The sequence below is a fragment of the Dipodomys spectabilis genome, unplaced genomic scaffold, assembly GCF_019054845.1.
Source record: "Dipodomys spectabilis isolate Male_0828 unplaced genomic scaffold, ASM1905484v1 ptg000156l, whole genome shotgun sequence".
NCBI lineage: Eukaryota > Metazoa > Chordata > Mammalia > Rodentia > Heteromyidae > Dipodomys > Dipodomys spectabilis.
This window is the reverse complement of record NW_024870833.1, coordinates 4,204,646-4,219,865: the sequence shown is the minus strand read 5'-3', so window position 1 is coordinate 4,219,865 and position 15,220 is coordinate 4,204,646. Positions and strand designations below refer to the sequence as shown.

At 42.5% G+C, this 15,220-nt stretch overlaps 2 protein-coding genes across 2 annotated transcripts; both read left to right on the top strand.

The window, feature by feature from the left end:
* The first annotated feature begins 2,119 nt into the window (after positions 1-2,119).
* On the top strand, positions 2,120-3,157 carry LOC122118608 (melanoma-associated antigen B10-like). The gene has a single exon (XM_042692445.1). It carries the CDS (start codon positions 2,120-2,122, stop codon positions 3,155-3,157), a length of 1,038 nt encoding a protein of 345 aa, XP_042548379.1.
* Positions 3,158-8,410: 5,253 nt separating this feature from the next.
* On the top strand, positions 8,411-14,342 carry LOC122118607 (melanoma-associated antigen B10-like). Its single transcript, XM_042692444.1, has 4 exons — positions 8,411-8,452; positions 9,224-9,246; positions 11,563-11,633; positions 13,264-14,342. Exons 1-4 carry the CDS (start codon positions 8,411-8,413, stop codon positions 14,340-14,342), a joined length of 1,215 nt encoding a protein of 404 aa, XP_042548378.1.
* Positions 14,343-15,220: the final 878 nt, after the last annotated feature.

Sequence of the window (15,220 nt, the reverse complement as noted above, 5' to 3'; positions counted from 1 at the left end):
AGGTGTTCCCTTATTTATTTCTGTATTTGTCTGGGGAGGGATATTGTGTTGCAGAAGTGTGGATTATAAACAGTTGTAATCAATGAGTAGCCTTGTTATGGTGTTTAGAATGGTTTGGGCCAAAGGGGTAACACCCTGAGCCACTTTGGCACTGTCTCACTGACTACTGATATATTCTAGCTCAATGTTTCACACTTGAAGATCAACAGAGTAATGAAATCAAAGAAGGAATGAAGGTGTAGAAATAATTGTAAATGGGTTGAGGTACAGTTAGAGGAAAGATTAAGATAATGAAATATAGGAGGAGAAAAATCAGATTAGAGGAATGTAGCAAAGGAAAAAAATAGAGGGAGGAAAGTTGGAACCTAACTTCTAGGTAAGAAAGAGAGAAGAGAAGAAAATTAAAAGACAAAGCAAACAAAAAGTAAAGGAAATAAGAAAAATATACATAAAAATAAAAAATTAGAACAATTATGTATAAAGTAATAATACTAAAATTAAGAATACTAATATTTGTGCTGTAGGAAATTGGGTGATCAATTTATACTCTGAATTAAGTCTATACACAGTTAAGAAAGAAGGTCACGGTAGGCTATATATTCAGTTGTGTTCAGAACAGCAATGAGGAAGGGGAAAAAAACCCAACAAGATTGTTGCAAAAAGAAAAAAAAAAACAAGAAAACAAAACTAAAAACAAAACACATAAAAACAGGTAGCAGAGAGTTAAACCAGTTGCAAAAAATAGAGAAGGAGCAAAAAATTTGTTTAAAGAACTTAAAAAGAATAAAGAAAAAAATTTAAATATAATTGGTGAAAGGGGGAAGAGAAAAAAAGTATCTTCTATTTATTTGGAGGGGCTTTTATGTCTCCCCTAAGTCTGTTTTCCAGTCCCTTGATGGCATCTTTGATTTGCTTGTAGAGGTCAGTTTTCCCAGTTGCTTGGTTGGTTTCTCAAATCGGCTTGTTTGGGTGTGCAGAAAAATGTTCTCCTTTACAGCCTTGGGGATTTTACAACCTCCTTCCCAGGCTAAAAAGCATGATCTGCTTTTTCTTTCCTTTGTGCTGCTGGGAGGTGGTGGCTGGAAACTGTAGTTTGTTGCTGCTGTGACTAAATAACTGGGTGTGGTTGCGGTTTTGGCCTATCTGAAATCAGTGGCTTTTCCCAAAGTGGGGAGCCCCCTTTGGGCCACCAAACTGGATCGTCTCTCAGTTTTTATAGAGTATCCAGTTTTTATTTATTTATTTATTAATGAATTTTAGTGAGATTCCTGCAGCTGGCTGTGCTGCCAGGGATGGGTGGGATTCTTTTGTTGCCTGCATGGGGGCAAGTCTGCCTCTCTGAGCTCACCAGGTAGTGAAGGTTGATCCTCCCTGGCCTAGTGAGGCCTCCTGGGCAGGGCAGCCTTCCCCTGGGGGGAGCCAACTCTCACAGGTCCAAGTCCTTGCCCTGGACAAAAATGGTGCCACCTGCTGTTTTTGTGTCCTGAGTTATCTGCTAGCTGTTATGGCAGAGTCTATGCCAGTGTCCAATATGATGACCTTCTCCAATGGGATAGAGCAGGGGCTGCCTTCCTTGAGCTGTTCTATGGGAAGGATTGGGGATACTCACAGTTTCCCTTGGCTTTTTGGCCCATCCCTATCTGTGCCAGACAGAAACCAGCAGGATGTGGAATTCCGCTCCTGATTGTCCAGTCTGCGCTGGAGGTGGGTGAAGAGATGAGCTCCCTAGGTCACTGGCTGGTCCCATACCAGCTGCCAGTGGCTGCTTGTGCTCAAATCTGTCTTATAGTGCAAACTGCCTGAATTTTTCCTCACTAGGCAGAATCTCTGGACTATTATGGCTCACTAGGTATAATTTTTCCTGTAGTGAGTTATTCCCTGAACTGCAAAAACTGGTTTCTTGGAGAGAACTCAGTCATAGCCCAGCTATATCTCTGCCATCTTCCTCTGGTCTCTCCCTTCAGTGTTTCTTGAGAACATAAGAAAACTTGCAGAGGAGTGGAGCCAACCAAAAGCCAAAGTGTTATTTCTTGGTTGACTGAACACAAATTATCTCATTCTCTCTCTTCCAGATCACCAGAACAGCCATTCTTGTCTGATACATCTGAATTGAGTCACCATGCCTCGAAGTCAGAAGAATAGACGCCGTGGTCGGAAAAAACGTAATAAGACTGTGGAAAAAACTAAAGAGCAGGTGGATGCTCGGGCTACTGTTTCAAAGGAACATGAGTATCCCTCTTCCTCCTCTACTAGCAACAAGAGAATTCCCCATGGACCAGTTGCAGAGAAATCCACCAATAAGCAAAGTCCTAAGGTTACCTCCTCCTCAACCACTAAGGCTACAGTTAGTGTAGGCACAAAATCCAATGAAGAAAAAAAAAGCAGTGTGAAGGAGAAGGTAAAACACATCCAAAAAATCACTAGGAAGTACACCAAAGACACCATCGATGAAATGGTAGTGACATTAGTGCATTACATGCTGCACAAGTATCAAATGAAGGAGTCCATTACAAAGGCAAACATACTGAGAAATATAAACCAAGCTCACAAGAACCACATTCCTGAGATTCTAAATAGAGTTTTTGAGCACATTGAGTTAGTGTTTGGCCTTGATATTAAGGAAGTAGAGCCCAATAAGCAAATCTATGTCTTAGTCAACAAACTGAAAACATGCTCTGACAAAAGGTTGGCAGATGGCAGGGTTGTACCCCTGTCTGGCCTGTTGATGACTCTCCTGGGTGTAATTTTCACAAAAGGCAACTGTGCTACCGAGGAGCAAATCTGGCAAGTGCTAAATCGGATGGGGTTCTATGATGGGAAGAAACATTTCCTTTTTGGTGAACCTAGGAAGCTTATCACCCGTAGATTTGTAAAGGAACGATATCTGGAATATGAGCAGGTAGCTAACAGTGATCCTCCACGTTACCAATTCCTGTGGGGCCCAAAAGCCCATGCTGAAACCACCAAGATGAAGGTCCTTGAGTTTTTGTCCAAACTCCATGAAACTATTCCTATTGCCTTCCCATCCTTATATGAGGAAGCACTGATAGATCAAGAAGAAAGATCCAAATCTGAAGTTGCAGCCAAGGATTGTACTGTTCCTAAGATCAAAACATGTTGCAAGACAAAATCCAGACTCTCCACCCAGCCCCGCTAAAGAATCTGTCTCAGGCAGATTCTTCACTTTGAAGGTGAAAAAACCAGTCCATGTTTTAAGCAAAAGAAGGTCAGTGTGGGACTGGAGACAACACAATAAATAGTTACATTCTTGATCAAACTAGTATTTTGAATAATTTGTATAAGATTTTATTAAAATTAGCTCAAAAATCTAAGTTTATGAATGACATGGGTCATACTTTTTTCTACATTGGGAGATGAGAGATGCACTTAGCTGATGATTGAAAACATCAGGAACTGAGATCAAATTCCAGTCTCAGACCAAAAGCAAATTATTTATAATTTCACATATAAAATCTAATTTAGTGATATGGAACAATACACCACAGCAAAAAAAAGCAGTAGTATCTTTACAAATGTAAAAGAATTAAGCAGTGTAATAATTGGGACCTATAAAGAGATAAAAGGAAAAGATCCCTATTTACTCTGTCATTCTGTAAATTAAAAAGTATGTATTTGGAAATGCCTAGGTTATTTGATTATAGGACTGATCAGACCATGTTGGGTATGTTATTTGATAAACATGCATTTTTGCTATCTGAAGATTTTCCTTCTGGGCTGGGAAGGTGGCTCAGGGGTAGCGCGCTTGCCTTGCATGCATGAGGCCCTGGGTTCAATTCCTCAGCACCACATAAGCAGAAAAAAAAGCCGGAAGTGGCGCTGTGGCTCAAGTGGTAGAGTGCTAGCCTTGAGCTGAAGAGCTGAGGGACAGCACCCAGGCCCAGAGTTCAGGCCCCACGACCAGACCAAAAAAAAAAGATTTTCCTTCTTTTGCCATCATATGATGATAGAGACTAAACCTACTCTGTTCCTTATTGAATTCTCCAACCCTTCAGAGAGTGCCTGACCCATAGTAGCTAGTTCATTTTTAAATTTTTTTTTTGTCAGTTGTGGGGTTGAACTCTAGGCCTGGGTACTATCCCTTCAGCTCAAGGCAAGAGCTCTACCACTTGAGCCACAGCGCTGCTTCTGGTTTTCTGGTAGTTAATTGGAGATAAGAGTTCCTGCCGGGACTGGCTTTGAACTGCTATCCTCAGATCTCAGACTCCTGAATAGCTAGGATTACAGGTGTGAGCCACCGGTGCCCAGCGCCATTTCATTTTCTAAACAAGGAAGTACTCTGTAGTCCAGTCTTGCTTTGAACTCTCTCCATTTTCTGCTTCAATCTCCTAAGAGCTGGGATTACAGCTATGTACCACCATGTTAAGCTTTAACTATCTATCATACAGCTTTCAAAAACTGTGCTTCTGTGGAAGTTCAGTTTGCTTTCACCTTAGTATATATTCAGCTTTTAGTTCATGCAAAGTGTGTGTGAGAGAGACGGGGGGGGGAGGGGGGGGAGGAAAGAGTGAGAGAGAGAGTTTGCTGGTACTGGGAGGCTTGAAATCTAGGCACGTTTGCTTCTTTTTTTCCCTACTCCTGACTAGCCTTCTACTACTTGAGGCACACCTTCAGTTCCCAAGTTTTTGCTGGTTAATTAGAGATAAGTTTCTACGATTTATCTGTCTGATGTGGCGCTGAACTGAGATCCTCAGAATTCAGCCTCCTGTGTAGCTAGAATTATAAGTGTGAGCCTTTGGTGTCCAACCATATTTCTTATTTTAAGTTCCCTAGAGAGAACATCAACTTTGGTTACTGTTTTATAAATTATCTCAATGATCAATGTATTGCCAGAGGCCAACAGAAAAAATACTGATTTCCAGTCACCACTCATCTATGCTGATTCAATAGGTGAGGCTAGGACACAAGACTGAATTTTATCAATTAAGTAATTCTTACAATGAAGCAAATATAGGATTCTTTGTTTCGGCTTTCAGAAAATGATTGTCAGCCCACAGGTTGGCTGCTATTTTTTTTTTGCATGACAGTCCTGGGACTTGAACTCAGGGCCAGGCACAAGGCTAGTGCTTTACAATTTGAGCCACAGCTCCACTTAACAACCTTTTTTGGTGGCTAATTAAAGATAACAGTGTCATGGACTTTCTTTCCAGGCTGGCTTTGAATTGCAGTCTTCAGATCTCAACCTCAGGAGTAGCTATGATTACCTGCAATGAGCCTATCAGAGCCTGGCTTTTTAACTTAGGCTTTGTACTTGCTAGGTTGCCTTGCTTGCCTTTCTTTTTGTTATTGTTCTTTCTAGAGACTTGCACTTGCTAGGCTGGCTTGTTCACCTGCTGTTCTACCTTTGAGCCACACTTCCAGCTCAATTTTTTGCTATTTTGGAGACAGTGTTTCATGGATTTTTCTGCCTGGGCTGGCTTTGAACTTTGATCGCTCAGATCTCAGCTGCTTAAGTAGCTAGGATTTGCAAGTATGAGCCACCAGCACCCGGCGTAGTTGGCTATTTCCATCAAGTGCCTATCTCTTATTAAATAAAGCTACTGGTTATAGGTGGGAAGAACAAAATATGGGTGCCTTGTAAGTCCAGCTATAGCAAAGTAAGAGTACCACAGCAAAGTGTATGACTCTTTAAGACTAGGATTTGAACATAAGCATTGTAACCACAGAATGTCCTTGTAACACCACACATACTATGTATAAAATTTTAAAAAGTCATTTTCAAGTCCCATCCATTTTGAAAGTTGCAATTCCGTGGTTTCATAATTCCGGTCCTTAATACTTTGCTTACCAGTTGTTTTAAAGACAAGTTAAACATAGATTTTTTTTTTTAAGCATTGATTTTGGTCACCTAGCTTTTCCAGTTTAGTGCTTCTGGACAAATGCACACAAGCATTTAAATAGAACCCAGACTCACCAGAGGCTTAATTAATTAAGTAGCTCATGCTTGCTTCTGCTTCAAAATGGCATCCTTTTATTTCAGACACCCAAATGCTGGGATTGATTACAGATGCTGTGCATGATTAGTTTTAATTTTAGCTCAAGTTTGCAAAGCAGATCACTAGTCCGCAAATTATGACAAGCTTGTTAATGTTTCATAAACTAAATTGTAAAGACTATGAAATTTTCCTGTGGCCTAACTCTGGGATTGTCCCAAGGTACTTTACTTTTCCTTTATATATTATGAGCAACAAGGGTCCCTCATGGTAAAATTTCTCAGGCTCATGAGGATGTTAAAAGGCTAAGGAATCCACCAGAGGCAAGCAGATGGGATACTTCTTGGTGATCCACACAGTCCATTGTAAAGGAAAGTAACAACACTTGCTCAGGCATTCTGGGCTGCAAATTTAGCATGCCAATTATAATACCATCAGGAGCTGACTCCAAGGCTGAGTCTGCTGCTCCAGCACCCCTGTTGATCCAACGGTCTCCTGTGGAGACTGGCAGAACAGAATCATGTCAAGGGTTTCATCCAAGATCACCTCTTTAGGAATCCAAGGGGGACCTACAGATGAAAGGTGAAGGTGCACTGTGGTGGTATGGAGGCCCACAGTGCAGACATTGTTTTTTGTGGTTTTGAATTCATTTCCCTTCTTACTATTTCACCATAGTCCTCAGACTCTGTAGCTAAAATAAAATCAGGGTTAAATAAGGTAAATAAGATGTGGAATGGGGGCTCATGCTTGTAATCCTTGGTACTCTGGAGACTGAAATGTGAGGATTGTGGTTTGAAGCCAGCGCAGAGAAGAAAATCCCAACTAATCAACAAAAAACCAGAAGTGGAGCTGTGGCTCACAAGGTAGCTTAAAGCACAAATGTTCAGGAACAGCACAAAAGCCCTGAGTTCAAGCCCCAGGATCAGCGCACACAAAAACAAAGAAATTAAAAAGAAATGAATTAAGCCAGGCACCAGTGGTTCATGCCTGTAATCCTAGCTACTCAGAAGGCTGAGATTTGAGGATGATGGTTCAAAGCCAGTGCAGGCAGGAAAGTCCCTGAGACTCTTATCTCCAATTAACCACCAGAAAACTAGAAGTGGCACTGTGGCTCAAGTGGTAGAGTGCTTTCTTTGAAGTGAAGAGTTGTGGGACAGTGCCCAAGCCCAGAGTTCAAGCCCCATGACCAACCAAAAAAAAAAAAAAAGAATTGTCTTTGGTGTAGTAGGATCCTTCTGAGCCCACTACTAGAAATTCCTTGTAAAAGGGGTCTGCTTTGGTAGCAGAAAGTGTCTAGTCTCAGTCCTTTCTCACATTATAGTGCTTTTTCCCCTGGATCTTCTCCATTGCCCACTGGAACTGAACTACTGAAAACCACATTACTGCCACCTTCTTCTTCTCTGTGGTTGAATGACTAAGGGAAACTCTGAACAAAGAATAACTCAGAGACCAAATCATCCTGAGAACCTTGAGAATCCTAAAGAAGTAGTGAAATCTGAATTCTGCCTCTGGCATTTCAGGGAAATGAGTGCTTGAATGCTTTATCTGATGTAGACAGTATCAAGTAAGAGGAATGAGTTTCACGCCTTGTTACTATTTGGCAAGTGCTCTCTTGTGGGTTTGAATCTTCTCCCCACAGAAGAAGAAAGTGATCCCTGCTGAATCATGTTCTGTTGTCATTCCTGGTGTACTGTGCTCAGGGATTATCCCTAAATATCCCCCTTCCATATGAAGAATCAGGAAAGTAAGTGCATTAGTCCCCAATGGTGGATGCTCGGCTATAATAAATGAGGACTCAATGCTTTCTGAAGCGATCACCCACCCAAACAGAAGAAAGGGACAATGAATTACCCGTGCTGTTGACTTTGTACACATGACTGGCTGTGTAGATCAGAAATTCCTTCACTTTGCCTTCTAGAAACTGAAGGGTGATGTAGGGAAGCCCTTGATTTAAGGCTAAGTATCCCGAGGGAAGAGTTCCAACCTCAACACACTATTAGCTTTATGATCATTGTAGGTCAGCTGTAAGAAAGCCCAAGCAATATTCATGAGAAGTGGTATACTCCAGTATCTGCTTTGGGAAGTCACAGAGAGAAGGAATTGGTGTGAAAGGGGTTGTGTCAAGTTGGTTGAGTGAGGAGTTACAGATCTTATCAGGAATTCAAGAAAAGACCTTGAGTTAGGACCTCCTCCCAATGGAGGCACTCCCATCTCTTCCAATAGAATCAGTCAGAATCATCAGACGTAACAATGGTCTCTGAGTAGTTTCTAGAATCTTTTTGAGGCGATGAGCATGGGTGAACACATTAGAACGTTGTATTGGAGTAAAGATGTAGAACTTGCAAGGAGGAAACCACAGCGCCAAAACAACAGAGGGCCTCTCGGGAAAACCCTCTACTCCCCCAAAATGCACCAGGGACAGTGGAAGTGACGCAGTAGACTGACTTCCGCTTACCGCCATGAGGCAACGGAAGTCACAACCTCGGAGCCGGAGCCGTCGTGTGAGAGTCGCTGAGACAGTGTTTGAAAAGAAAGAGTCTTACCTCTAATTAAGGTAAAATTTGACCCCCAATGCGCACTCCTGAGGAGTTTCCAGGGAGTTGAGCCCCTTCTACTAGCTTTGATAGTATATTTTCTAGTGTAGTGACGATGTTTAAGGACCGTCTCAGCGCCTCGGCCTGGTGGCATAGGCCTGGCATAATTCCAGTTGTCTGGGAGACATAGAAGCATCAGGCCTGAGGAAGGCTCTGTACAAAAAGCAGAAAACACTATCAGAAAAGTAAAGCTAAAAAGGCCAGCTGCAGGTATTGCTCAAGTGACAGAGCCCCTGTCTGGTAAGAGGCCGAGTTTAAACTTAACTGAAAAATAAAAATAAACTTTGGTAGACAAGTGGAGGAAGGGGCGTGGAGTAAGCAGAGTGGGGGAGGGGAAGGCAGTGGCGATATACCATGAACCGGAGCTCTGCCTTGCAACCACCAGAGGGAGCCTTTGTGAGATCTAAGTAGGAGTAAAAGTGAATTCTGAGGTTATCTACCCCAGGACAGTGGCTGAGACTCACACCCCTATTTTTGGTCTTACATTCAAACCTCTGCAAAAATAATTAAATTAAAATAAGCTTCGTTGTAGGGAATTGGACGAAAGGGCATAGAGTAGGCAGAGAGGAGGAAGGAAAGGTATGGATGGCTTGGTATGAGACTGTTTAAGGCTTTTCTTTCCAGCCACCAGAGAGAGCCTTTTTGTGGTCTAAAAGGAGTAATACCGAAATCTTGCAGGTTTTGAGGTCCCAGTACAACAGGTAAGACCCCTACTCAAATTTTCTGTCCAAGTACCAACCTCTGCCAAAAAATAAAAATAAATTCCTTCAGAGTGGTGATAGAGGAATATGAGATCGATGAATGGGGAGAGAGGAATGGTGGAAGGGTGGGGGAGGGAAGGGGAAAAACTAGAGGAAGGAAGGGTGAATGAGGGGAGAGAGGCCAAGGAGGGGAAAAACAGAGTCAGATTGGGTGAAGATACTAGACACGAAGAGGCAGCATTCTCTCAGTCTAACTGAAGTAAAAGCACAGATGTTGAGCAAGTTGTGTGACAAATTGTCTGTCCCAGAACAGTAAAGAAGATCCACACTTCAAACTTGCAATCCTGAATTCAAACATTCCAAAACATAAAGGTCCTCACCCCTATAATCCTAGTTACTCAGGAGGCTGAGATCTGAGGATTGTGGTTTGAACCTCCAAAGGCAGTACTCTTAAGCTCTCACAGGGGAAAAATAGTAGAGATGTAGAAGAACTTATGTTGCATTTTGTTCAGTCCAGAACAGTTGAGAAGACACACACACACAAAAAACTTTTGGTTTCAAATTTAAACTCCCACTAAAAATAACATGGAACACTTGGACACTGGTAGCTTATGCCTGTAATCCTAGCTACTCAGGAAGCTGACATCTGAAGATCACAGTTCAAAAGCAGCATTGGCAGGAAAGTCCATGAAACGTTTATCTCCAATTAACCACCAAAAAAGCCACAAATGAAGCTTGGCTCAAGTTGTAGACCACAAACATTGAGCATAAAAGCTTAGGCACAGTGCCCAGGCCTTAATTCAAGCCTTAGGACTGGCACATAAATTCTAAGGAGAGGGAGGGACTCAGGGGATTGGAATGAGGACATTCAGGTAGATGGGTGAGAATACTGTACTATATGTTGCCTTAGGACCAGAGATGGGATGGAGGAAAGGGGAGGTAATGACGTAGGGAGATAGACCAATAGTGGGGCAAAGGAACTGGACCTGTAAGAGCTAAGAGAGGTTCCTTTGTCTGACAGGAATAAAAGTAGAGACCTTCAGTGATTTATATGTGGCAAACTGTCCAGCCCAGAACAGTGGGTGGCTTTGTTACTTGTGGACCTCATTCTTGTTCTCTTCATGTCTGGACTCATGAGTATGAGGGAGAAGGTGAGAGCAACAGAGGCAAAGATACTGATCTCAACAGACCAGATCAACTTTAATGAAAGTTGAAGAGGGACTCCAGGGTAATCTGAATAGAGTCAGGAAACAGCAGGTGTAATGGGGGCAGGGAGGGAGGGATTTTAAGTAGGGTCATGGGTGGGAGTAGTGCAGGTAGCTGGAGGGCTCAAAGATTTTTGAGAATTTATGATGCAGTACTGGTTCTGGGAAACTGTTGTTTGGTAAAGTCTCCTGCTCAGCCAGGTGTGGCCTGCTTGGAGTAACTCAGGCACTTGTCACCTGGGGGGTTCGGGGAGTGGGCTTTTATATTTAGACTAAGATTCTGGGCTGGGGAATGGGCTGGAGAATTTAGGGGAGGTTAGTCAGTGGGCCAAGCCATGGGAGCAACATTGAGTTATGAGAGCAAAGCAGATTACCATCAATGAACAAAGAATTGAACTGACTCAAGTGGAAGAACATGAGCTCAGAAAGCGTGAAGCCCTGAGTTCAAATCTCAGTACTGAAAAAGAATTCATCTGAGAGTTAGGATTGTGTTACTAAGCAATAGAGTTTATTGAAAATGAAAGTACACTGTCGAGGGAGACAGTATGTTCCAGTTAAATAAGAGTTCTGTGAATTGGGTTGGTTTTATTATCCTGAGATAGGTTTGAGTACATCACACTACTGGTGTAATTAGACTAATTAGGGTTTGGATTGACAGGTCTAAGTTATGTAACTCAGACTATAATGCGCATGTGCGAAATGTTCTTTATTGTTTTATCTTTTTGTTTTTTTGTCAGTTGTGGGGCTTGAACTCTGAGCCTGGGCATTGTCCCTGAGCTCTTCAGCTCAAGGCGAGTGCTCTACCACTTGAGCCAGAGTGCCACATCTGGTTTTCTGGTGGTTAATTGGAGATAAGATTCTTAAGGACTTTCCTGCCTGGGGTGGCTTTGAACTGCAATTCTTACTTAGATCTCAGTTCCTGAGTAGCTAGAATTATAGGCGTGAGCCACTGGTACCCAGCTTCTTTATTGGGGTTTTAATCATATGTATGTGATGCAAGGCATATTTAGGGGAAAACACCTAAAAGGATACCTGGTGGTCACAGATTAGTAATGCTGCATGCTTTGGGGACTGTTTAGAACCAATGTTCCCCCCCTCCCCTTATTTGTAGAATGCAGATGACCATAAGAATTGATGTGATCGCCACCAAGGGGCATTTTGGGGCATTTCTGATTGGTCTGGGTATGATTCACTTCACACCTATCTTCTTTGCCTCAACTGTCTGCCCACATATGTTCTTTATTTTTCCAGTGCCCTATATCTGAAAGGAATCCTTCACATCCATCCCCGGGGACCATGTGGAGGCAAACAGGCACAGGAGAAAGATTATTATAAGGTTTATTAGAAGGGCCATATTTTCCAGGAGAGGGAGCACATGGCACCTGTCCCTATCCAAGTAGCAGGAGGGTCTGGGGCAGGAAGTGAGGTAGGTACAGTGCTCAGGTTGGTCTGGGAGGAGAGAGGCAGTGGCCAGCTGTAGGACGGGAACTCCATGGCAGGGAGAATCTCAGGTATGGGTGGAGCTGAGGACCAGACTTGGGGACAATGCTAACAATATCAGATTGATTTATTTCAAGAAATCTTCTGTTGTAAAGTGACAATTCAGAGAGGCCCCATTTTGAGAGGTCGAATTTTGTAGTCTTGGTTAGAGCCTTAACAGTCTGTAGGCAGGCAACTGTTATAAAAGCCTGCAGCCTGCAAATACACTTAACGCTGTTAGGAAACAGGCCAGAGAGGAAAAAACAAAAATAATACCAACAAACCAATTCAGCTGTAGTTCAGAGCTGGGGGTAGGGTCAGGCCTGGGGGTAGGGTCACAGGTAATTCTCAGTCCCAGGCACTGGACTGATAGGTCCAACAACCCATCAGGCAAGTGCCCGCCCCTGCCTCCAGAGACGCAGGCATACCCATCAGCAGCATGAAGACAAGATGCTAGACCCTATCATTCACCATGTAGCCAATATGGCACCAACCAGACCTGACCTCCCTACTTCACTCCTACCACTGGTATTTCAGAAGCAAATGCCTTAAAATTGAGTCAGTACAGACATTAATTCCCAGCCTGCTATAATTGAGGTATTAGGAAACCACCTACCCCTAACAAGGGACTTATAAAATTCCACTGTTGCTGATAATCCAAGAGGTACATGCTTTGTTCTGAGCCCCATGTTAGTAGAGGAAGCCTCAAGCTCTTCTAGCTGTCAATTGTGAGGACTGAGATTGAAAATGGAAAATCATATCTATCCCTCAAGCCTGAATAACCAGAAACAGATACATTATGCCTTCCTAAATAATCTCCTTGCTATTTTCAGGGAGTTGAGGGCTTTGCATAGAAGGGTTAAGGGTCAAAAATGAGTAGTTCCAGGACCTCCTAAAAGTGAAGATGAGAACCTCAGGCTAGAAAGAATCCCATAGAGTCTGTGGTTCATTCTTCTGGGTCTCTAGGTGAGTATGGTCAGGTAAGCTTTCCCTCCACTCATCCCTTGGTATCTCTGATGAGGGCTCTGTAATGAGGGGCCATTATCAAAACCAGATGAAGTGATAACCCTTAATGTGAACCCAAATACAGACTTCCAGCTTCATAACAGAACCCCTACTCTTAACCTCAGGAAGTCCCAGGCAAATTTGACAACTAGCCATCTAAAGCGTACCTTAGTGTTTTTCCATAGGGAACAAGCAGATTAGGGACTAGGTATAGTGTGATTTTTCTAGAGCTGTAGCTTTGAGAAATCCTGCACAGGCTGTTTTCAATAAAGCTGGGAAATCATATCCCAGCTCAAATGGCCCAACAGTCTCATTCTTTCTCCTCCAGGTCTCAGAGTCATCTGCTCATCTAAAGCCATTATGCCTAGGGGTCTGAAGAGTAAGATGCGTGCTCGTGAGAGACGCCGTCAGGCACAGGAAGAGCCAGAGCTTCCAACTATGACTATGATGGTGGCTCAGGCCAGTTCAGTAGAGAGAGGAAATTCTAGATCCTCTTCCTCCTCTTATTCCAGGGGTAGTTCTGAGAATGCAGGGGCTCCTGGGGCAACCAGCAATCCTCAGGTGCCTTCTGAAACCACTGCTGTTGGAGCTTCTTCAAACACAAGATCTACTAGAGGAAGCCTCAACCAAAGGGCAGAAAGGCCAAGAGTCTCCCAAGCTCAGCATGCCCCTAGGCCTAGAAGATTTCCATTTCATACGGTGCTTGTATTGGTGCACTTTCTGCTGTATAAATATAGAATGAAGGAGCCCATCACAAAGGGAGAAATGGTGCGAAATGTAATCCAAATGCACAAGGTCTACTTCCTTGAGATCCTGAAAAGTGCATCTGATCAACTGGAGCTGGTATTTGGTCTTGATATGAGGGAAATGGATCCCATCAGACACATATATATCCTTGTCAACAAATTAGAGCTAAGTTGTGATACAAATCTGAATAATGATGGTGTTCCCAAGACAGGCTTGTTGATGACTATCTTGGGTGTGATCTTCATGAGAGGTAATCGTGCTGCTGAGGAGCACATTTGGAGGTTCCTGAATGCAATGGGGTTACATAGAGACCTTGAACACTTTGCATTTGGGGAGCCCCAATCACTAATCCATGATGGTTTTGTGAAAGAAAAGTATCTGGAGTACCGGCAGGTGGACAAAAGTGATCCTCCGCTCTATGAATTCCGGTGGGGCCCAAGAGCCCATGCTGAAACTTCCAAGATGAAAGTGCTGAAGTTTTTAGCCAATGTCTTTCATACCAGCCCTAGAGCCTTCCCATCCTTGTATAAAGAGGCAATGAAAGACGAGGAAGAAAAAGCACAGGCCAGAGCTGTGGCCAGAGCTGATTCCAGGGCTCGTATTGATGCTACAGTCAGTGCACGTTCCAAGATTATTTCTTCCTGCCCTCATAAAATTTGAATCGTTTATCATTTTGTGGTTAAAACATCCATAGTCTAAGTAGTAGAAGTTGAGAGTGGGTCTGGAAACAGCAAATGTTTGATGTTATTTTCTTGTTCTGTTCTGCATGCAATATATTTCAAAAATAGAATGTGCTTGAGCACTTACTGCTAGGAATGCAATGCAAGAGCATTTTATTCTTTTGTGAAGCACATTAGAAAATATTTCTTTATAGTTAATGGTTTAGAACAAAATAGCATGGCAGTAAACTTAAGTATTTTTTTAGTAAAAGTGAAAGAACTCAATGTTGCATTGTGGTATAAAAATGAAAAAAAAATAAAAGCATAAATTGCTGATTTTAGTCTGTTGTTTTGTACCATTCATGTATGTGTGCATATATTTGTTTAAGAATGGTATATGTCTAGGATAATCTTACAAAGTGAGCAGAAAAGCTCAAAAGCTATGTACACATAACCATATAAGATGATGCTAAGCAAAATGAACCCCAAGATATGGACACAACAGGTTTTTCTTTGTTGTTGTTGTTGTTTATAATGTACTATGTGATTTTCTTTTGTTTTTTTTTTGTGTGTATGTGTTCTTCCCCCTATGGTATATGCCTTGTTGTGTTGTTTCATATACCACAGACTTTTTGCTGTTGCTTCACATAGCAAAATAGGTGAAGTCTCTCACTGGGGCCTCTCTCATAAAGGCATAATCTAATTTGTGATGGTTCCATCTTCTTGACCTGGTTATCTTTTGGAAGCCTCACCTTCAATACCATCATATCAGTGATTTAAAGTGTTGTTATGCTTTGTGTTTTTCTGGTACCAGGGCTTGAATTTAGTTCACTCATCTTTGCTTGCTTGACTGATGCTTTACAAATTGAGCCATACTTC

Coding starts and splice junctions, on each gene's coding strand:
- LOC122118608 (XM_042692445.1), top strand. CDS start 2,120: ATGCCTCGAAGTCAGAAGAATAGACGCCGTGGTCGGAAAAAACGTAAT.
- LOC122118607 (XM_042692444.1), top strand. CDS start 8,411: ATGAGGCAACGGAAGTCACAACCTCGGAGCCGGAGCCGTCGT. Junction 9,247..11,562: donor TTGAGGTCCCAGTACAACAG/GTAAGACCCCTA, acceptor CCTTATTTGTAG/AATGCAGATGACCATAAGAA. Junction 11,634..13,263: donor GGCATTTCTGATTGGTCTGG/GTATGATTCACT, acceptor TTTCTCCTCCAG/GTCTCAGAGTCATCTGCTCA.